The sequence below is a fragment of the Schistocerca cancellata genome, chromosome 4 (genome assembly GCF_023864275.1).
Source record: "Schistocerca cancellata isolate TAMUIC-IGC-003103 chromosome 4, iqSchCanc2.1, whole genome shotgun sequence".
Taxonomy (NCBI): Eukaryota; Metazoa; Arthropoda; class Insecta; order Orthoptera; family Acrididae; genus Schistocerca; species Schistocerca cancellata.
In genome coordinates, this window is record NC_064629.1 from 820,285,385 (window position 1) to 820,309,122 (window position 23,738).

Below are 23,738 nucleotides of genomic sequence, written 5' to 3' on the forward strand. Positions count from 1 at the left end.
GCTCTTTGCAAAAAAGTTTTATTTCTGTTCCGTCTCTGACGGACTTTGTTTTTGCTGTACTTGTTAATGAACGAGGACTTCAGTGCTTCATGTGACAAAGGCACAATACCTTCTTAAATCTTTGTGTGAGGATTTGTGTTGCGTCCAAGAATATTGTACGTATGCTGAGCTATGCGAATGAATTGAATGTGCATGGCAAGTGAAACATTTTTCTGATTGAATTAGTCAATGTTCGATGAATAATTTTCATTGTTAAGATCAGAAAAGTACTTTATCGACGTAAACTTTAATTTTTCTATGCAATAACACTAAATTCACAGCGTGTTGGGTCTGACAATAATTGTATTCAATAACTGCCACTTCAATTTATGAACTATTAAAATGTATATGTGAATGTGTGTTTCAAATATACGTTTAATACGCCAGTGTATTATTTTACCTTGACTTTAATTCTTCATCGCCAATTAATTAGGTCACCTCGAATTTCATATCCAGAATTTCAGAGCAGTCTCACAGAGAACTTTTAAACAAAGAAAACGGAAAGGCCGGCAGTAAAGCCAGATCTCCCAAAGTGGTCAGTTTTGAAAGCATTTGTAAGTTATTACCGGACTACCCCAGTTGAGTGCACTGCAACTATACTTTCTTACTGTTGCATATTATTATTGTTTACGTAAACATTTTGACAGAATATTTAGTATCTCTGCCATATAAATTGTACTAACAACGAAAAATATAAGTTACTGAAACTATCCCTGTAACTTATTGCTTTCAGTTCGTAGCTTGATTGCATCATTACTTCATTGAATATTTGTATTACTATTTGGGTTACTTTCTAAGCGAAAACCATTTTGGTCTGTCACTACTAACTAGTCAGTTCCAGCTTCAAAGGAAATTAATTCCCTTCCCTCCGGCTCTCATTCTTAGACTCACAGACCGCCTGTGCAAGAGAACTTCGGTACGGTCTGAAACTGGTGTTCTGATTATGGAATTATGAACCTGAAAGTGGTAAGAATTCTCAAATATGACGGCCAAATGAAGTTCACACTTCATATCTTGATGTTTTCTGTTTCTGCAGGTCTCGGCTGACTACCCTCTTTCCAGTTTCAGTTCACCACTACCTGCTATTTCCGGCAATCGGCTATCAGAGACGGATGAAGTAGCCTCGACATATGGAGAAATACGTCCAGAGGAAGGTACGCAAACACTGTCACGCTAATTAATGAGCTGCCGCCCTACGTATGTGCAGATGTTGTTACCAGATAGGTTTGTTCTTTATTCAGAGTTATATCCTATTAAATGCCCTTATGAGAATCAACAGGTCTTCAGGAATTTTGAGGTGACGTCATTTACAGGGTGACCCAAAAGTCTGTTATCATTTGATAATTCATTATTTCACGGGATAATGTCGGTAACGAGGTAAAAATTGACACACATGCTTAAAATAACATGGGGTTTTATTGAAACAAAAAAGTTCTCAAAATGACTAACAGATGGCGCTTCATATATACAAAAACAGTAATTAGCGTAACAACTGATTTTTAGCAAAGGCGATTTTCTTTATAACAAATGCTCAAAATGCTGTGGTGTCTGAGAACATTATTAACAACGAGAAAGTCCAGAAACACCACAGTAACATTTGTTGATTTCAAGAAGGCTTACGATTCCATAGATAGAGAAACACTTTTTAATACACTAGAAGAAATGAAGGTAGACAATAAGACCAGAAAACTAATTCAGGAAATATTAAAAAATACAAAGTCAAAAGTGAAGTTCATGGGCGAGATCTCAGAATCTTTCGAAATCAAGACAGGAGTGAGACAGGGAGATGGCCTGTCACCCATTTTATTTAACGCTGTTTTAGAGAAAATAATCAGGACGTGGGACAAAGGAGTCAATGGGGTAAAGATGGGGAGAGAGAAAAATAGAACCGTCAACATAAAATGTCTGGCCTTTGCCGACGACATAGCCATCATTACAAATGACAGAAAAGAAGCCAGAGAAGCCCTAGAGATATTGCATGAAATCGCAGCCAGAACAGGACTACAAATATCATATGAAAAAACCCAGTACGTGGACACAAAATCTACAGACAGAAGCCCATTGATAACAAAGTACGGAAAGATAACACAAGTAGAAAGTTTCAAATACCTGGGAGAGATTATACAGAAAACAGGACTGAATTCAACAGCCAATGAAGAAAGGGTTACAAAACTACAAAAAGCATACAGACTTACATGGAACCATTACAATAAAAGAAATATTTCTGTCAATGCCAAATTAAGACATTACAAAACAGTAGTCTTACCTGAGGCCTTGTATGCCTCAGAAACAACAGTAATCAGAGGAAGAACTAAAATAAAGGAAATGGAAAAGCAAAAGAGGAAAATTCTGAGAAAGATCTATGGGCCAGTTCAGAGACAGGGGATCTGGATAAAGAGACCAACAAAGGAATTGTACAAACAGGCAGAGACAATTACAGACAATATCAGAAAAAGAAGGGCAAAATTCTATGGGCACATTCATAGGATGAATGAAAATAGGCTGACCAAGAAGATTTTTAACATAGTGGTGACGAATAAGATGAAAACTAACTGGGTAAAGGAAACCATGGAAGACCTCAAAAATCTAAACATCTCCACAGAAGAAATATCAAACAGAGGAAAATACAGAGAAAAAATCAACAAACAGAAATTCGAAGAAACACCAAAAGAGAAGAAACCAGGAAAGAAGTGGACAGAAGAGAGGAAGAAGAAACACAGTGATTTTATGAAAGGTTTTTGGGAAGAGAAAAGAAAGAGACAGAAAAAAGTGCCATGAATTTGAAATGTACCAATTTATGTACCATATTGTCATTGTGAATATTGATTGTGTTTTAACGCTCTCCTTAATGGGAAATTAACGATAATAATAATAATAAATGCTCAAAATGTCGGCCATCATGCATCAACAACACCTGTAGTCAAGGAACAATGTTGTGAACAACCTTGTACAGCATATCAGTACGTATGGTAAGAAAATGCCGTTGGATGATGTCTTTTAGCATGCCTAATGAGGTCGGACAATCGCGACAGACTTGCGACTTCAGGTAACCCCAAAACCAATAATCGCAAGGACTGATGTCTGGAGACATGGGAGGCCAAGTATGATGGTGGCGGCTCAGCACACGATCCTCACCAAACGATGTGCGGGAGAGATATTTCACATGTGTGGCAGTCGAAGGTCCATCCTCCATAAAAGTCGCACCTCCCAGTAGGTGTTTATCAGACAGGCTAGGGATGATCCAACTTCCGCTCTCCCTACATCTCATTTTAAACACGATTCTGATCCGGCGTCACTGGCATGTTGCTGTACAGCCACCTTATGGCCAATTTTGCGCTCTTTTTTGGTTTCAATGAAACTTCATGTCACTTCACGCATGTGTGTCAATTTTTAGCTCTCTGCCTACATTGTTGTTGTTGTGGTCTTCAGTCCAGAGACTGGTTTGATGCAGCTCTCCATGCTACTCTATCCTGTGCAAGCTGCTTCATCTACGAGTAACTACAACATTATTCCGTGAATTAATGCATTTCCACATGTTAAGGACTTTTGGGTCACCCTGAATTTCGACTGAGTATCTTCAGTGCTACCCATCTTGTACTTTTTAATGTGTACTTAGTCTAATGCTTGTATGCTCTTCTGAACACTTCAATTCCATTATTTTATTCTGTTCAAAGACCCGGAAACTTTTACAAATATAAAAACTAGTTTAACACAGAACGACACATCTAAACCAGGCGAAAATTAATGTAGGAGAAAGAAGTATAGCTGAAATGAAATGACCACATTTTTAGAAAACGTTGTACAATATTTTTGAACAGTTCATTGACATCCTGAAGTTATCAAAAAGGAAAGCTAACTTTTCCAAGTGTAACTGAGCGAGGTGGTACAGTGGTTAAGAAACAGAGTGAAGTTCACCTGCCCACCAGTCTTCATGAATTTTTGTTTTCTGTGGTTTCTCCATATACAAAGATCTAATGGTATTTATTCAAAGCGAATATCAAAACAGAATCAACTGTATTAAAATAGAAAATAGTTTAATAGCCGATAGTGCATGTGATTCTAATTGACAGGCTGCGGCAATTGCAGACGCAGTTAACGGCTGTAAGGAAAATTCACAGACATCAGTGAAAACTCATGTAATTGCAATAATAAAGATGATGCCTAGGGAAGGGCAGCCAAAAAGGCGACAGCTGCTAACATCGTACCAACACAAGCCAGACAGCAGAATGTTGTATGAATAAAGTAAAAAATAAACAAATAATTAAAGACAGTGCAGCAAAATCTGGCAATCTTAACAAGTAACACAATGTACGTACAACTAAAGCAGTCCGAACATCGTCAAAAGATGATGAAAAACTAATAGATGCAAAAAAAAAAACTTTTGAAAAGAAATCGGTCATTATTTGTGAAATGATTTTTGTAAAAGTAAGAAATAAAGTAGATTAGAGAAACATTTGACACACTTTTGAATGATGCTCGATATCATGTACAGCAGCTGAGATGCTCGTACGTTAGTGAGGAAAGTAGCTCATTGACTGACATAAATATCATCTAGTTCTCTTTAAAATCCTAAGGTTCTAACTTAAACATTGCACTTTAAATTCTCAATCGGCATCTCGTTTGCTGTACGTGATTTCGATCATCATTCAAAAGTGCGTCAAATAAACCTCTAATCTATTTTATTTCTACTTTTACACAAACCATTTCACAAAACGTCGGACCTTTCTTCAATTATTTTTTTTAATTTTAAGTTTTTTCAAGAAGTATGAAATGTTAACTATCGATCGGTATTCTGTTGTTATTAAGAGTATATACATATATACATGAAGAGAAAACATATTTTTAACAGTCCATTTCTATAGCTTGCAGCTGCTGCTAGTGATATTTTTCAATTTTCTTTCTAATCATTAATTAAGTTGTTCTTAATTATCCTGATTACTTTTAAACAAATACATATGCCTTCGCAAACTTAGATCTCAGAATGGTCAATTTGAAACCCATATTTGTCCATATCTGACTCTTAGCTTAGCTATGAAAATTCGTACGATATTTTTTCTTACCGTAATTACCGGGTTACTTTCAAGCAATTAAACTTTTTTTTACAAAACTAGAACTGATGGTGGTCAATTCAATTCCCCATTTGTCCGTTTCTCACTCTTCGTTTGTCGATGAAAATTCAGACAAGAATGCAGTGTGTAAATTCTAGGTAATCTTGTTTTCGCTCCACTCACATCTTTGACCAAAAAGACACTGACATGTAAACTGTTTAGACAAAAGATACCTTTGATTATAGTGACCGATGCTGATGCAGATGCAGAGGTTTTAAAAGATGCATTATACTAATAGAGCGTTGAAGATGTATTGATCGGGAAAGGTTTTGAAAACGAGTTCACATTTCAGTTTAGATCAGGGCCAATGGTAAGGAAGATAGTCGAGCAAGTCGATGAAGTGACTCTTGTCGTCAGAGCATTTCTCTTGTAACGACAAAATGTACATTTTAGTTTTCGCTCCGTCACTGTGAAAGATCACCTATTAGTAAAGTGTTTCGAAAAATACCAAGAGCTACGTAATGTTGTTCAAAGCAATAAGTACCTCGTGTGCACTGTAGGAAAAGAGAAGTCAGAAAGTACTGCAGTAAAAGTAGATAAGTAACAGTGTTTCTGCCACGCAATAGAAGGGAGAAAGGTGCACAGGGCTCCAAACGGAATCGTGTAACGCTATCAAATCTTTCTGATAATACATGCTTTAAGGATGAACTATGAGTATACGTCTAATAGCACCCAGTAACGACTCCAATCAAACAATAATAAGCCATCTATGCAGAAGCCACAAATTACCGCCGATAAGGAAAATGGATACCGAATGAGCGAAGAATGTCCGACAAATAGTGAGCAACACGTGGTATAGAAAGGAAAATGTGACTCGGGTGGAGGCAGAGACAGAGATGCTGTTTACACACGGATACAGAAGAACAGAATGGGGTAGAAGATTAGTACGCCAAATTACTAGAACACAAGATTAATGGTAACACTAGAACTACGGTACTGACATTATTTTGAGCAGCAAATTTCTTCGGTGTTTAAAATGGTCTTTTGCTGTGATTTATGACGTTTCATTGCCTTAGGGGTGTTTAATTGGCCTTGACTGTTTTGCTTTGTAACTACAAATTTTTAAGATAATAACAAAATTCCCAGTTTTTTACATTATGACGCGGTACCAAACCCAGAAAACTTTTATGTCGACAGACTCTGGCCGCGGAAGCCTACGCAATTAAAATTCCCATTGGTTTCCGGTGACGATCAGGTGTCTAGTTCTCACAGAAATGCATTTTACGTGGTTTATTTGGCGCTTTTGTTAGCCAGCAATGATGAATTTCATGCAATGCTGCGTCAGTTTTTGCGCGTCTGTTTTTTTTCACTAACAGCTCGACTTCTAGCTATAATGGATCGCTATCGCAGACGCTTCCCTTCTGAATCTGAAAATAAAGTATTGGCTGCTCACAGACGCTAAAAAAAGCTGAAACGAGACATGCGGATACTAAACTGGCAGAACATGTTACGCAACGTCTCGTGGAATCTTACTTACGAAAGGGGATAACTGTTACATGAGACTTCTTCGCGTCTCTCTGGCCGGCAAAAGAGCTGAAAAAGAAGGATACAAGCATTGTTGGCACTTTTGACAGGAGTAGAAGTGAAGTGCCACCACCTATGAGAAAAGGACAAACTGTACTTCATTCGAGTGTTATTTACAAAATTGATGACATTACTTCAACTTCTTACCAAGGGAAGGCTAAGAAAATTTGTTTTTTCTTTGTTCTGTGCACTCCAGTGTAAAAGTCGATGAGGCTGCAGAGAAGAAAACTCTAGAAACTGCCAATTTTCCTAATAACACTAAATTCGGCGTAAATGTGGTAAATCAAATTTCACTCGAATATAGCGTAAGGGCCATGAAGAGGCGCAGGTCCGTACGTTTTCTATAACATTCTAGATCTGCCTATGATCAATACCCACACCTTGTACAAGTTGGTAACGCACCACCATCTCTCGACGGTCTTTTATAATGAAAGCTGTAGAAATATTCGTGGTGCCAATCAGAAGTTCCAGCCGACATCAATTTTAGACCCCATCCATTTTGACTCTCGATAGAGAAGAAAGGACACCTAAGGTGCTAAACGCAAAACTTGCAAAGTTTGATTGTGCAATAAAAGCAGTACTAGAGAAAGATGTTTTAAATGTGAAAAATTTGCGTACAGTTCATGTCTAAGCAGAAGGGCAAACAGATATGCAAAAAGTACACAGATTCTGTGAATATACTGAGTTGTTCGTATGGATATGTCTAGCAAAACAATAATTATTTGTTGCTGGATAAAAGTGTAATTAGTGAATAGCTAAGCAATTTTATAATAATAACATTTATCACCTATTGTTAGATGATGTAAAACACAGATACTGAAACTGTAAGGAGTTTTAAGTACCTCCAGCACAGTGTAATTTATTCTTGTATGCTGAAACATAAAAATAAAATTTAGCAGGTTCAAATAAAAAGTGCCCTTATAATTATTATTCATGAAAATACAATGAAAGCAATATTAGCGACAATAAATACGAAATATCGCTACATTTTGAAAAAAAGCTTAAATTCAAGAGAAACCTTTGCGGTAAATTGACCTCCATTGAGCGGTCTAGGGTATAGTTCGAAACTAGGCGTTCTAGTGTTAAGTCCGTATGGATTATACTGCAAAGCGACATCAAATGGGATATAAACTCAGAAGTAGAAAAGGCGAATGGAAGGAGGCGTCAAGGCATCACGGTATTCAGTTTAAGCAATTTGGGAAAGCCACGGGACACCTAAATACTGGATTGGAACACCGTTAATCCCTAGTAAGAGTCCAATGCCTTAACCACTGTTCTCCAATTTGTTGATTTCCTGGCAGTCTCCTTCCCCTTCAACTCTGGCATCTTATGTCTTTAGTCTTCTACTCTGTTGCATTTTTCTCTATAGTGCGACCTTTTACTGACCAACTGTACAGGGCCTCAACCTTATTCTGTTGCAGGTGGACTGTTCTTTTGCACCTTGCAGGAAGTACAATGGCGCAATACCTTTTTCAGGTTGTTTACTATATCACATTTCACCTAACGTGCTTGCTATAACTGAAAATGTTTGTCGAGTTAAAGTTATAGATTATGTGGCCCTACTGACAGTCCCTGATCTCTGCCCCTCGTACAAGCTAGGACAAACGTTCCGAATGCAAAACACATTTTTGGACAGATGGAAAGGTATATACAAAGATGTATTATAAATTAATGATTATTATTTCTGTGGTGTCACCGCCAGACACCACACTTGCTAGGTGGTAGCCTTTAAATCGGCCGCGGTCCGCTAGTATACGTCGGACCCGCGTGTCGCCACTGTCAGTGATTGCAGACCGAGCGCCGCCACACGGCAGGTCTAGAGAGACGTCCTAGCACTCGCCCCAGTTGTACAGCCGACTTTGCTAGCGAAGCTACACTGACAAATACGCTCTCATTTGCCGAGACGATAGTTAGCATAGCCTTCAGCTACGTCATTTGCTACGACCTAGCAAGGCGCCATTCACATTTGTTATTTATCTATGGATGCCTGTACCGTCAGACCGATGAATTAAAGTTAAGTATTCCAGAAGCTATGTACTATTTTTGGCTACTATAATTCCTTGTCATTTTCCAGACCTCGCGCCAGCCTGCGTGAGCTTAAACGCGTGCCTTTCGGCTACCCGTCCTAGTGGATTGGCTGTCGGGTCAGTCCACTACAATTTCACTTCATTGTGTTCATTTTTAAAGATGTTTACTCTTCATTCCAACAACTACCCTAGCACCATCGTCTTTTATTGTATTTTAATTCCATTATTTTATTCTTTTTAACTGTTAAAATTATGTGACTATTTGTAATACTATTACGCAGAAGAGCGGTAATATGGCCGCTGCCAACCGCCTTCTTCATATGGAGAGACAGAACATTGAACCAACACTTTTAAGACTGGATGCTATCCTATAGATACGAGCATCAAAATTTATGACAGTGGCGGGAGGTGATTCGACAGAATCGACAGCATTGATCCACCAAAACTACAGTGTCGAAATTATTAAACATGGGTACTTCAGTGGTTATGTTATGCGGAGGACTGGGGTTCGATTCGCAATGCTGACAGGGATTTTTCCTTGGTGAGAGGACTGGTGTAGGGTGCACTCAGCCTCGAGAGGCCAACTGAGGAACAACTTGAATGTGAAGTGGCAGCTCCAGGGTCAAGGAAGTCGACAGCGGCTGACCCCATACTGAATGCAGTGACGCCACTGGCAGAAGATGACATGGCGGCTGGTCGACCTAGATTTGGTCGTCAGAGCCAGAACGCTGAGCTTACTGTAGTGGCTACATTTGCTGGACCGATGCTAAGCAGCAAATTACGAAGTTATATTTAGTTAGCACTAAGCAATTGTCCAGAACGTCTCGAGGTCGCCTGGTCTAAGAGGGAGATGGAGTACACATTGATTGAAGCATCTTCCGGAAAAAAAAGGTCGATAGCTCTATGTGCCCTGTTTCGGAAAATTGTTTAAAATGAGTTAGTGGATTATGTATAATAGACTATCACGGTTTTAAGAATGATATTTTCACTCTGCAGCGGAGTGTGCGCTGATATGAAACTTCCTGGCTGATTAAAACTGTGTGCCGGACCGAGATTCGAACTCGGGACCTTTGCCTTTCGCGGGCAATTGCTCTACCATCTGAGCTAACCAAGCCCGACTGGCAGAAGTAAAAGCTGTGAGGGCAGGGCGTGAGTCGTGCTTGGGTAGCTCAGATGATAGAGCACTTGCCCGCTAAAGGCAAAGGTCCCGATTTCGAGTCTCGGTCCGGTACACAGTTTTAATCTGCCAGGAAGTTTCATACCTCGGTTTTGTTTTATTATTGTAATTCTCACAGCCAGATGCATGTACCTGCAGCTCATGTAGCGAGTGCTTATGTGTTTAAAATTCAGAAGTATTTTGTCCTGAAATACTAAGCAGTACTACCCTCACTAACACACAAAGGCCAGTATACTTCATTTCGACTTTGGAAACAGATGTACAGTAATGGGTTATTGAAAAACCTGAGACCATCGACACTGGCGTTTAATCCAGTGAGGCCAGAAAAAGCAAAGGTTGTCAGGGATTTATTTAAGTACATTGATGATGAAGGAAGTTCGTGATTATATACTTGAAGACAATCACCAGCAACCTGTTGTTATTTAGAAAATAGACATCCTTGCAGGACAGGAAGAAGAAGAACAAAATGTCCTATAGCAACCAGAACCTGTACCAGGGAAACTGGCAATCATAAAGTAAGGACCACAGGACAAAACAGTGGTAATTTATTTGTATAGTTGTATTTTGTTATCAATTTACTTCCAGTTTTTTTGTACCTTTCTGAGGGTTCCCTGATCGTAGCTATTATTTAGAATTTTGTTACATTTATGTTTTAATATGGTCTGAGGGTTAAAATAACATTTGATAAAAGGAACGTTTGCTCATTATAACCTAATGACACTAACTTGTAGGAAATTGGCCAATAACTGTTTATCAGAAGTATTATTTTTCACATTAAAAACGTGAGTTACTTAATAGTAGTATAAATTCTATTCAAATATACTTGTATATTAGAATCAGGTTGTTATTCAAAAATATTAAAAGTAAATATTTAAACTGTCCTATATGAAGTAACCATTTTGTCTTACGAGCTTTTCTTGCACAAACTGCCTCAATTATTCCATGTGGGCCTTTGAATGCAGTTGCGTCAACCGTTGATATATTACAGAATTTGGGCGAGCAGGTGTGTGAAGAGTCGTCCTTGGCGGAAAGCGAGAGTTCCTCGGCCAGTAGTCATTAGGCCAGTACGAACGGATAGGGTCCCCATGGAGCCGTGCGGCAAGCAGCATTGTCCGTAGAGGTCGTAAACATATTATTAGGGAACCAGCCGGTGCCCCCTTTTGTGGCTTACACACTGGGAAGGACCGTCAATTGACTAAGATGAATGATAACTTCTCAGGCGACAGAAGAACCTGCAGAACGGCGATGAAAGACGTCAGACAGACAAAAGTAGTCTCAATAGACAAATGATTACTCACTGCTTTAAAAGGGCACAATGGTCCGTTTGGAGGCATGGAGATAGTGCAGAACTGGTAGCAGACGGCCATTTGCTTCTCCAGTGCTAATGAAAGTCGTAACAATAAAGTAGTGTGGATACGTCAGTTGCTCGTATGTAATCAGCCCATTACGATGGGTCAGCGTGGAGATGAGACAGAACGGCAGAAAGGACCTGTCGTGTTTGGATGTGCTCATGATCGAACCGTGAAAGAAGTCACCCGATTTGCTGGTGTGTCAACATGTCTGCAAGTCACGTAGCACGGCTTAAGACCAGTGGTCGTAGAAAGATCCTAGCCGTAGAAGCTGGAGATAAGTGCCACGTCAACGACAGTCCGTTTCAAACCCAACAGCAATTGCTGCTGTTAGCGAACGCTGGCCAATTTCAACCACTTTCCGAATGAACAATGCGAAGTGAACAGCATCCAGTGGACAGCTGCAGCCGAGTACCTCCCAAAAAGCCATTGCTCACAGTAACATATAAAGTTGAACATCTTCAGTGAGTCAGACAACACATAAACTAGACAACTGCTGACCTGGAGGCTTTTGTGTGGTTCGACGTGTTGCGGTTTTGTCTCTTCGCAAGTGATGCAAGACTTCGAGTGACCGTTGGGATCATGAGGTATTTATCACGCAGGATATGGATGGTGTAGTTCAAGTCGGAGGTAGTTTTGTGATGTTTTGAGGTGTTTTGTATTACGACTAGAGAGTACCCATTCAGGTTATCGTCGACATGAACAAGGATTTCCCACATTTGGTATCTTGTTCAAAGACTTAATGCTGCCAGTTTTACTATTCGAACGGTATCTGAAGTAAGTAATAGTTCGACACGAAAAGTAATCTACTTCGCTTATTTTCTTTCGCGTATGACGTATGGTATTATATTTTGAGGTAATTCTTCCCATCTACATCTACATCTACGTGATTACTCTGCTTTTCACAATAAAGTGCCTGGCAGAGGGTTCAATGAACCACCTTCAAGTTGTCTCTCTACCGTTCCACTCTCGAACGGCGCGCGGAAAAAACGAGCACTTTAATTTTTCTGTGTGATTCCTGATTTCTCTTACTTTATCGCGGTGATCATTTCTCCCTATACAGGGTTATTACAAATGATTGAAGCGATTTCACAGCTCTACAATAACTTCATTATTTGAGATATTTTGAAAATGCTTTGCACACACATACAAAAACTCAAAAAGTTTTTTTAGGCATTCACAAATGTTCGATATGTGCCCCTTTAGTGATTCAGCAGACACCCGATAATCAAGTTCCTCCCACACTCGGCGCAGCATGTCCCCATCAATGAGTTCGAAAGCATCGTTGATGCGAGCTCGCAGTTCTGGCACGTTTCTTGGTAGAGGAGGTTTAAACACTGAATCTTTCACATAACCCCACAGAAAGAAATCGCATGGGGTTAAGTCGGGAGAGCGTGGAGGCCATGACATGAATTGCTGATCATGATCTCCACCACGACCGATCCATCGGTTATCCAATCTCCTGTTTAAGAAATGCCGAACATCATGATGGAAGTGCGGTGGAGCACCATCCTGTTGAAAGATGAAGTCGGTGCTGTCGGTCTCCTATTATGGCATGAGCCAATTTTCCAGCATGTCCAGATACACGTGTTCAACCGTTTCTTCGCTCACTGCAGGCCGACCCGTTGATTTCCCCTTACAGAGGCATCCAGAAGCTTTAAACTGCGCATACCATCGCCGAATGGAGTTAGCAGTTGGTGGATCTTTGTTGAACTTCGTCCTGAAGTATCGTTGCACTGTTATGAGTGACTGATGTGAGTGCATTTCAAGCACGACATACGCTTTCTCGGCTCCTGTCGCCATTTTATCTCACTGCGCTCTCGAGCGCTCTGACGGCAGAAACCTGAAGTGCGGCTTCAGTCGAACAAAACTTTATGAGTTTATCTACGTATCTGTAGTGTGTCGTGACCATATGTCAATGAATGGAGCTACAGTTAATTTATGAAATCGCTTCAATCATTTGTAATAGCCCCGTATAGGTGGGCGCTAACAGAATGTTTTTGCAATCGGAGGAGAAAAATGGTGATTGAAATTTCATGAGAAGATCCCGTAGCAACGAAAAACGCCTTTGTTTTATTGATAGCCACTCCAATTCACGTATCGTGTCTGTGGCACTATCTTCCCTACTTCACGATAATACAAAACGAGCTGCCCTTCTTTGTACTTTTTCGATGTCATCCTTCAGTCCGACCTGATGCGGATCCCACACCGCACAGCAGTACTCCAGAATAGGACGGACAAGCGTGGTGTAAGCAGTCACTTTAGTAGACTTGTTGCACCTTCTAAGTGTTCTGCCAATAATCGCAATCTTTGGTTCCCCTACCCACAAGATTATCTATGTGATGGTTCCAATTTATGGTATTTATAATAGTAATCCCGAAGTATTTAGTTGAATTTACAGGCTTCAGATTTGTGTGACTTATCACGTAATCGAAATTTAGCGGATTTCTTTTGGTACTCATGTGAATAACTTCACACTTTTCTTTATTCAGGGTCAATTGCCACTTTTCACACCATACAGATATCTTATCTAAATCATTTTTCAATTCGTTTTGGTCATCTGATGACTTTATAAGACAGTAAATGACAGCATCATCTGCAAACAATCTAAGACGGCTACTGAAAATTGTCTCCTAGAGAGCCTATAACGCTTCCTTGAGGAAAAATCTAATGACATGAGCATCGCCTGGAACTAATGAAAAATGATATAAAAAATTCGGGTAAATGCGAGCAGGACTCGCCCAACGAGGGTTCCGTACCAAACTAATCATGTATACAGATAGTTCATCCATCCCGTGAATAGAGAATCTCGACGATTTTGGTCTGTTATCGATGTCAATATTGGCAAGATTTCGGTCCTGGAAATTCCAAGACTTTGGAGAACAACAACATAATATTTTTTCGCTTGATATAATTACATATTGACCTTTTCGGATTTTTTCCTTAAGTTGTACTGTAAAACGGTGCTTCTTGCCTAATTTCATGATTCTAGGTCAACGGGAAGTAACTGACAGGTTTTGACGAGTGAGTTTCTGCGAATCAAAATAGTGACATAAATGGCTGTATCTTCTGACTGCATTGAATTAGAAGCTTACGTATATTCATTCGTCATGCGTCCATACACCGTAGTGTGCGACGTAAATTTCAATTTGCTATGTCTATCCGTTTCTGAGAAAAAAAGGGTCTTAACAGACAGACGGACAGGCAGTTAGTCGGATAACAAATGACACAATTTTTTTCTTGTAATGTAGTTATAAATTAACAATTTTCAGATTTTTTCTGTTAGTTGTACTATGAAACCTTGCTTCTTGCCTAATTTCGTGAGCCTAGGCCAACGGAAAGTATCCCATAGGTTTTGATAAGTGAGTTTGTGAGTATCAAGACATGTGACATTAGTGACTGTATCTTTGATTGCATTCACTTAGAAGCTTCAAGTTTTACAGCGCTAAGGAACCGTAAATATTATTAGTATGTAACATAAATTTCAACTCCATACGTCTACTCGTTCCTGTCAAAATGGGTTATTCAAAATGGTTCAAATGGCTCTGAGCACTATGGGACTTAACATCAATGGTCATCAGTCCCCTAGAACTTAGAACTACTTAAACCTAACTAACCTAAGGACAGCACACAACACCCAGCCATCACGAGGCAGAGAAAATCCCTGACATTTCCGAGAATCGAACCCGGGAACCCGGGCGTGGGAAGCGAGAACGCTACCGCACGACCACGAGATGCGGGCTAAAATGGGTTTTTAACAGTCGGACAGAGAGGTAGACAAACAGAAAGACGAACGACAACATTATGAAGTACTTCGAAGAAAACAATTTACTGACACGTAGTCAGCACGGATTTAGAAAATATCGTTCTTGCGAAACACAAATAGCCCTTTATACTCATAAAGTAATGAGTGCTATCGACAGGGGATGTCAAATTGATTCCATATTTTTAGATTTCCAGAAGGCTTTCGACACCGTTCCTCACAAGCGTCTTCTAACCAAACTGCGTGCCTATGGAATATCGCCTCAGTTGTGCGGCTGGATTCGTGATTTCCTGTCAGAAAGGTCACAGTTCGTAGTAATAGACGGTAAGTCATCGAGTAAAACTGAAGTAATATCCGGCGTTCCCCAAGGAAGTGTTATAGGCCCTCTATTGTTCCTGATCTATATTAACGACATAGGAGACAATCTGAGTAGCCGTCTTAGATTGTTTGCAGATTATGCTGTCATTTACCGTCTTGTAAAGGCATCAGATGACCAAAACGAATTGCAATATGATTTAGATATCTGTATGGTGCGAAAAGTGGCAGTTGACCATGAATAAAGAAAAGTGTGAAGTTATTCACATGAGTACTAAAAGAAAACCGCTAAATTTCGATTACGCGATAACTGACACAAATCTGAAGACTGTGAATTCAACTAAGTACTTACACTCCTGGAAATGGAAAAAAGAACACATTGACACCGGTGTGTCAGACCCACCATACTTGCTCCGGACACTGCGAGAGGGCTGTACAAGCAATGATCACACGCACGGCACAGCGGACACACCAGGAACCGCGGTGTTGGCCGTCGAATGGCGCTAGCTGCGCAGCATTTGTGCACCGCCGCCGTCAGTGTCAGCCAGTTTGCCGTGGCATACGGAGCTCCATCGCAGTCTTTAACACTGGTAGCATGCCGCGACAGCGTGGACGTGAACCGTATGTGCAGTTGACGGACTTTGAGCGAGGGCGTATAGTGGGCATGCGGGAGGCCGGGTGGACGTACCGCCGAATTGCTCAACACGTGGGGCGTGAGGTCTCCACAGTACATCGATGTTGTCGCCAGTGGTCGGCGGAAGGTGCACGTGCCCGTCGACCTGGGACCGGACCGCAGCGACGCACGGATGCACGCCAAGACCGTAGGATCCTACGCAGTGCCGTAGAGGACCGCACCGCCACTTCCCAGCAAATTAGGGACACTGTTGCTCCTGGGGTATCGGCGAGGACCATTCGCAACCGTCTCCATGAAGCTGGGCTACGGTCCCGCACACCGTTAGGCCGTCTTCCGCTCACGCCCCAACATCGTGCAGCCCGCCTCCAGTGGTGTCGCGACAGGCGTGAATGGAGGGACGAATGGAGACGTGTCGTCTTCAGCGATGAGAGTCGCTTCTGCCTTGGTGCCAATGATGGTCGTATGCGTGTTTGGCGCCGCGCAGGTGAGCGCCACAATCAGGACTGCATACGACCGAGGCACACAGGGCCAACACCCGGCATCATGGTGTGGGGAGCGATCTCCTACACTGGCTGTACACCACTGGTGATCGTCGAGGGGACACTGAATAGTGCACGGTACATCCAAACCGTCATCGAACCCATCGTTCTACCATTCCTAGACCGGCAAGGGAACTTGCTGTTCCAACAGGACAATGCACGTCCGCATGTATCCCGTGCCACCCAACGTGCTCTAGAAGGTGTAAGTCAACTACCCTGGCCAGCAAGATCTCCGGATCTGTCCCCCATTGAGCATGTTTGGGACTGGATGAAGCGTCGTCTCACGCGGTCTGCACGTCCAGCACGAACGCTGGTCCAACTGAGGCGCCAGGTGGAAATGGCATGGCAAGCCATTCCACAGGACTACATCCAGCATCTCTACGATCGTCTCCATGGGAGAATAGCAGCCTGCATTGCTGCGAAAGGTGGATATACACTGTACTAGTGCCGACATTGTGCATGCTCTGTTGCCTGTGTCTATGTGCCTGTGGTTCTGTCAGTGTGATCATGTGATGTATCTGACCCCAGGAATGTGTCAATAAAGTTTCCCCTTCCTGGGACAATGAATTCACGGTGTTCTTATTTCAATTTCCAGGAGTGTAGTTGGAACGATCACATAGATAATGTTGTGGGTAGAGTTACCAAAGATTGCGATTCATTGGCAGAATACTTAGAAGGTGCAACAGATCTACTAAAGAGACTGCTTACACCACGTTTGTCCGTCCTATTCTGGAGTATTGCTGTGCGTTGTGGGATCCGCATCAGATGGGACTGACGGATGACATCGAAAAAGTACAAAGAAGGCAACTCGTTTTGTATTATCTCGAATTACGGGAGATAGTGCCACAGACATGATACGTGAACTTGAGTGGCTATCATTAAAAGAAAGGCGTTTTTCGTTGCGACGGGATCTTCTCATGAAATTTCAATTACCATTTTTTTGCTCAGATTGCGAAAACATTCTGTTGGCGCCCACCTGCATAGGGAGAAATGATCACCTCGTTAAAATAAGAGAAATCTGGGCTCGCGCAGAAAAATTTTAGTGATCGTTTTTCCCTCACGCCGTTTGAGAGTGGAGCGGTAGAGAGACAGCGTGAAGGTGGTTCATTGAACCCTCTGCCTGGCACTTCATTGTGAATAGCAGAGTCATCACGTAGATGTAGATGTAGATGTTGAAAGTGATCATATCAGTGTTCCGTTTTTACTGACTCACACACGGAACGCTTGAAACATGATGCTTATTTGAACATCCTCTGCGATCAAGTGTTGCCTTTCTTCTACATGTTCATGGTGAATATACTGCAGACGCTCCCGTCTTCCAAGATGACACAAGCCGTACTCAAGGCGCTGCACGCATACATCTTCACAACGAAACTCTATCTCGAAATCTGGCAGAAAATCCAGAGATTTTGGTCGTATGTAAAGTACAGCAGCGTCAAAACACAGTCAATACTTTCTGTGAGTGATACCAGCGGTGCTATTACCGATGAGAGCGCCTCTGAAGAAGAGTTATTAACACATATTTCCGAAATTCCTTCATCAAAGTAGACGAAGTAAATAGTCCAGAATTCGAATCGAGAAAAACTGCCAACATGAGTAGCTTAGAAGTAAATATCGTCGGTGTATAAAATCAGCTTAAATCACTTAATAAATGCAAGTCTTCTGGCACAGGCAGCATACCAAATAGGTTGCTTTTAGAGTATTCTGACACGATAGGGCCATACTTATCAATCTTATACAACCGGTCGCCCAACGAAAGATCGTTACCGAAAGATCTGAAGGCTGCACAGGTCATACCAATATTCAAGAAAGGAAATACAGGTAATCCGATGAATTACAGACCCATATGACTGAATTCGATTGGCAGTAGGATTTTGGAACTTGTAGTGTGTTGAAAGACTATGAATTACCTCGAAGGTAACGGTCTACTGACACATAGACAACACGGATTCAGAAAATATCGCTCTAATGAAACACAACTAGCTCTTTATTCGCACGAAGTAATCAGTGCTATCGACAAGGGATCTCAAATTGATTCCATATTTCTAGATTTCCCGAAGGCTTTTGACATCATTCCTCACAAGAGACTTTTAATAAAATTGCGAGCGTATGGAGTATCGCTTCAGTTGTGCGAATGGATTTTCTGTCAGAACGGTCACAGTACGTGGTAATCGACGGAAAATCCTCAAGTAAGTGATATCCGGCGTTCCCAAAGGAAGTGTTATAGACTCTCTGCTGTTCTTAATCAATATAAGCGATTTAGGAGACAATCATTTGCCGTCTAGTACAGTCATCAGAAGATCAAAGCCAATTGCAAAATGTTTTAGACACAATTTCTCTACGGTGCGAAAAGTGGTAATTGCGGTGCGAAAACTGGTAAATGTCTCTGAATAAAGAAAAGTGTAAGGCCATCCACATGGGTACGAAAAGAAATCCGCTAAATTTCGGTTACACGCTAAATCACACATTTAAAGGCTGTCAATTCGACTAAATACCTAGGAATTACAATTACAACAACTTAAACAGGAACGATCTCATAGATAATGTTGTGGGGAAGGCAAAACTCCGTTTTATTGGCGGAACACTTACAAGACGTAACATGTCTACTAAAGAGACTGCCTCGTTCGTCCTCTGCTAGAGCTTTACTGTGCGGTAAGGGATTCTTACCAGTGAGGATTGACGGAGGACATCGAAAAAGTTCAAAGAAAGGGCAGCTCGTTTTAATTATTGGGAAACAGGGGAGAGAGTGGCACGGATATGACAAGCGAGCTGGAGTAATAATCATAAAACAAAGGCGTCTTTCGTCGCATCGTGATCGTGACACGAAATTTCAATCATCAACTTTCTCCTGTGAATGTGGAAATATTTTACTGTCGACAGCCTTCATGCGGAGCACTGATCATCGTAATAAAATCAGAGAGATCGGCGCTCGTACAGAAATATTTAAGCGCTCGTTTTACCCACGCGCTAATAGAGAGTGGAACGGTATAGAAATAGTCTGAAGGTGGTTCGAAGAATCCTCTGCCAGGCACTTAAGTGTGAATTGCAAAGTTGACATGCAGATGTAGATCTCTCGTTTGACGAACTCTCAGAAACGCTGTTGCACCTCGACTGGTCCACTAAAGTCACTCAGTCTTAATCCCACACAAAACGTCTTGGACTATTTGCAACAGAGAGTGAAACGTAGCAGTCCACACCCCAGCAGTTTGTTGGCTCCGCTTAATCTAATAAACAATGAGTGGCTTCAGCTGGGTACGACATACCTGAAAAACGTGTGGACTCTCTTCCTCACCGAAATGAGGCCGTTACGAACATTAGACCTTGTGTTACATCATGTCGCATGGAGGTAAATAATTTTTTGTCCCAGATGTTTACTAAGATCATTTCCTGTATGTGCAATTCATTTTTGTTGGACCGCCTTCACTCTTCTGTAGTTACTGCGTTTTGCACCGCTGGTGAAAAATATTATGTTATTCAACCAAAGACGGAAGCTGTTACTGTTCGTTCAGACTTTTTACTTTATTCCAGTTTATCTGCGATTCTCTTTCACTCAGCAGTTCGTAGGCTTTCACCATAGTATCTTAGAGAGCCGCTCAATCATTCCTGTGAAAGACTTTGTAGGTATTGTGTTACAATTATTGTATTTACACAGTATTAATACAGAAGAACAGCTGAGGATAATTAGTGCAGTGGATTGCTGTTTAAATCGAAATTATTTCTGCTTCCAAGGGAGCAGCTATAAGCAAATACACTACTGGCCATTAAAATTGCTGCGCCACGAAGATGACGTGCTACAGACGCGAAATGTGACCGGCAGGAAGAAGACGTTGCGATATGCAAATGATTAGCTTTTCAGAGCATTTACACAAGGTTGGTGCCGGTGGCGACACCTACAACGCGCTGACATGAGGAAAGTTTCCAACCGATTTCTCATACACAAACAGCAGTTGACCAACGTTGCCTGGTGAAATGTTGTTGTGATGCCTCGTGTAAGGAGGAGAAATGCGTACCATCACGTTTCCGACTTTGATAAATGTCAGATTGTAGCATATCGCGATTGCGGTTTATCGTATCGCGACATTGCTGCTCGCGTTGGTCGAGATCCAATGACTGTTAGCAGACTATGGAATCGGCGGGTACAGGAGGGTAATACGGAACTGCTTGTTGGATCCCAACAGCCTCGTATCACTAGCAGTCGAGATGACAGGCATCTTATCCGCATGGATGTAACGGATCGTGCAGCCACGTCTCGATCCCTGAGTCAACAGATGGGGACGTTTGCAAGACAACAACCATCTGCACGAACAGTTCGACGACGTTTGCAGCAGCATGGACTATCAGCTCGGAGACCATGGCTGCGGTTATCCTTGACGCTGCAGCACAGACAGGAGCGCCTGCGATGGTGTACTCAACGACGAACCTGGGTGCACGAATGGCAAAACGTCATTTTTTCGGATGAACCCAGGTTCTGTTTACAGCATCATGATGGTTGAATCCGTGTTTGTCGACATCGCGGTGAACGCACATTGGAAGCGTGTATTCGTCATCGCCATACTGGCGTATCACCCGGCGTGTTGGTATGGGGTGCCATTGGTTACACGTCTCGGTCACCTTTTGTTCGCATGACGGCACTTTGAACAGTGGACGTTACATTTCAGATGTGTTACGACCCGAGGCTCTACCCTTCATTCGATCCTTTGAAACCCTACATTTCAGCAGGATAATGCACTACCGCATGTTGCAGGTCCTGTACGGGCCTTTCTGGATACAGAAAATGTTCGAGTGCTGCCCTGGCCAGCACATTCTCCAGATCTCTCATCAATTGAAAACGTCTGGTCAATGGTGGCCGAGCAGCTTGCTCGTCACAATACGCCAGTCACTACTCTTGATGAACTGTGGTATCGTGTTGAAGCTGCATGGGCAGCTGTACCTGTACACGCCATCCAAACTCTGTTTGACTCAATGCCCAGGCGTATCAAGGCCGTTATTACGGCCAGAGGTGGTTGTTCTGGGTACTGGTTTCTCAGGATCTATGCACCCAAATTGCGTGAAAATGTAACCACATGTTAGTTCTAGTATAATATATTTGTCCAATGAATACCCGTTTATTATCTGCATTTCTTCTTGGTATAACAATTTTAATGACCAGTAGTGTAGATGTTCTGGCAATGGAGTCGTCCTTGTCCCCATTACTAGCATAAAAGTTGATGGACAAGTGGGAGACTGATTTTCTAAAGAGTGAACCATTGACAAAATATGTTATGTATCGATGCAGATATGTCGATGATATTCTCTGTATGTGGAAAGCTTCCACTAGACGCCTACACATGTTCATGGAAAACATGAATCAATGGCATACCAGCATAAAATTCGGTATGGAGTTAGTGGGTTCCAGCATTAATTTTCTAGACATCAGCTTACATATAGAAAAGAGCGACCACAAATTTAAAATTTACCAAAAATACACCTTCATCCCAGCTACCTCTCATCATCGCACAGCCAACAAACATGCAGTCTTCCACCACATGATCCACGCTCTCTCTTTTCTGTCTCCATCTCCCAAGAAGGTTATGACTAGGAAGTAAATACAGAAAAAACAATAGCCATAAATAAAGAATTTGATTCCGACATTATTGATAAAATTCTCATTAAAAAACTGAAGAAGCAAGCCAGATTCCTACTGTCCCTACACTACCCAATGAACAATATAGATAGATCGAAAAGAAATTGGCGCAATTTACCTTTTACTGGTAAAACTTCAAACAGGATAAGCCACATTTTAAAAGCAAAGGGTTTCTCTGTGTCCCACACATAGGTAAAGTCTATTCAGATCAAGAGATAAACAAACAGATATCATGAAAAGTGAGGTTAATAAGATCATCTGCCGAGAGAATCGGTGTTGCTATGTTGGATAGACTGGGTGGTCAATCTGCACTTAATTCGGAGAACACCATAGAAGTTGGAGATTAAAGAAGCCAAATTCATCCTTTTCCGATCATTGTATAAATGAAAACCACAAATCTATAACCGTAGAGATAGAAGGAAAGGGTACAAAGCTCACTCAGAAATTTTAGAAATTACGAAACAGTTGAGCTTATCCCCACATTCATTACAAACTCAGTTCAATTATTGACCCCTTTTAGACAATGTTGCAACTCGTACACAGAGGAAAACCTTTCGTGCCTTCTTTAACATAATTAAAAAAAATTCCATAGCTACTCCGGTGTACGTTTAGCCATAGTTATTGTAAACGCTGTAGTAATGAATTTTGTAAATACTGTCCTGATGAATTTTGTAAATCCATACGTAATTTGTCAAAATTGTCAACTGAGATAACTTTTACAGTTCAAGTAAAAAACGATAGATTTAAAATGTTGATATGTTTATCATTGCTTGGTTCTCATCTTTGGGATCAGTTACGTATTAGAAAATTGGTTTATAGGCCGAAACCTATGTCGTAGAATAACAGTAAAGTTTGTGAAACAAGGCTAAAAAAATGTTTCGTTTAGTTAACACAATACACACTCCATCAGATTGTCCTTTCCCAAGGAACTCCTGTGGATGGGCTAGTTTCGAACATTGATAGACAATGATTTTATGTTGCCTTATCGAGAAATTTGTTGCGTTTTAGTAAAAGCAAACTTCATACAACAGGGTATTACAGTGCAGAAAGGGATAATCTTACGTGGGATCAGAAAGCTTGAATCAATGGCGATACACAGTAGGACAATGATCCTGGTCGATGTTCTGTATTGCAGAGTGGTCTGGAACACTTTTAACTTCTCTAAGTATTTATAAATATTCAGTGTATTTTATTCAGTTTCTCAGGGGAAGATAATTCGAAAGTTTAAGATTACGCCTTGGTAAGGACCCAGGCTGCCTCTACCACAGTTCTTGCGTTACTCAAAAAGCGCAGAACAGCAGAGAGACCTTTGTGGGACCTACTGGATCAATCACCGTCCCTTCTAAACGTAGTGGCTGCCTGTGTTTATCTATATTGCAGGCAGAGCTCACAGGTCCGTAAAACACTGCAGTATCTGCTTACACGCACTCTAAAAGCTGCAATGAAAGAAAGTGTTTTTCAAAATGCTTTTGAAAAGACTTTAATAAAGTCAGATTTTAAGCAAGAAAGAAAATCTGAACTAGGAAACCTCACGTGATGGATCCATTGCCCGTATGTGGCGTATGGAAAGTTATGGTTTGGTGTGGAATACGGGGCTGTCGTATTTTTGGGCCCTTCTTCATTCAGGGCACACTAACGGC

At 41.3% G+C, this 23,738-nt stretch overlaps 1 protein-coding gene across 1 annotated transcript in view; it reads left to right on the top strand.

The window, feature by feature from the left end:
* LOC126184448 (dynein axonemal intermediate chain 3-like) overlaps positions 1-23,738 on the top strand; it is a 215,446-nt gene that overhangs the window by 89,873 nt on the left and 101,835 nt on the right. Inside the window, exon 6 of the mRNA XM_049926839.1 lies at positions 1,076-1,193. Within this exon, the coding sequence (XP_049782796.1) occupies positions 1,076-1,193 (118 nt within the window). The remainder of the gene's footprint in view (positions 1-1,075; positions 1,194-23,738) is intronic.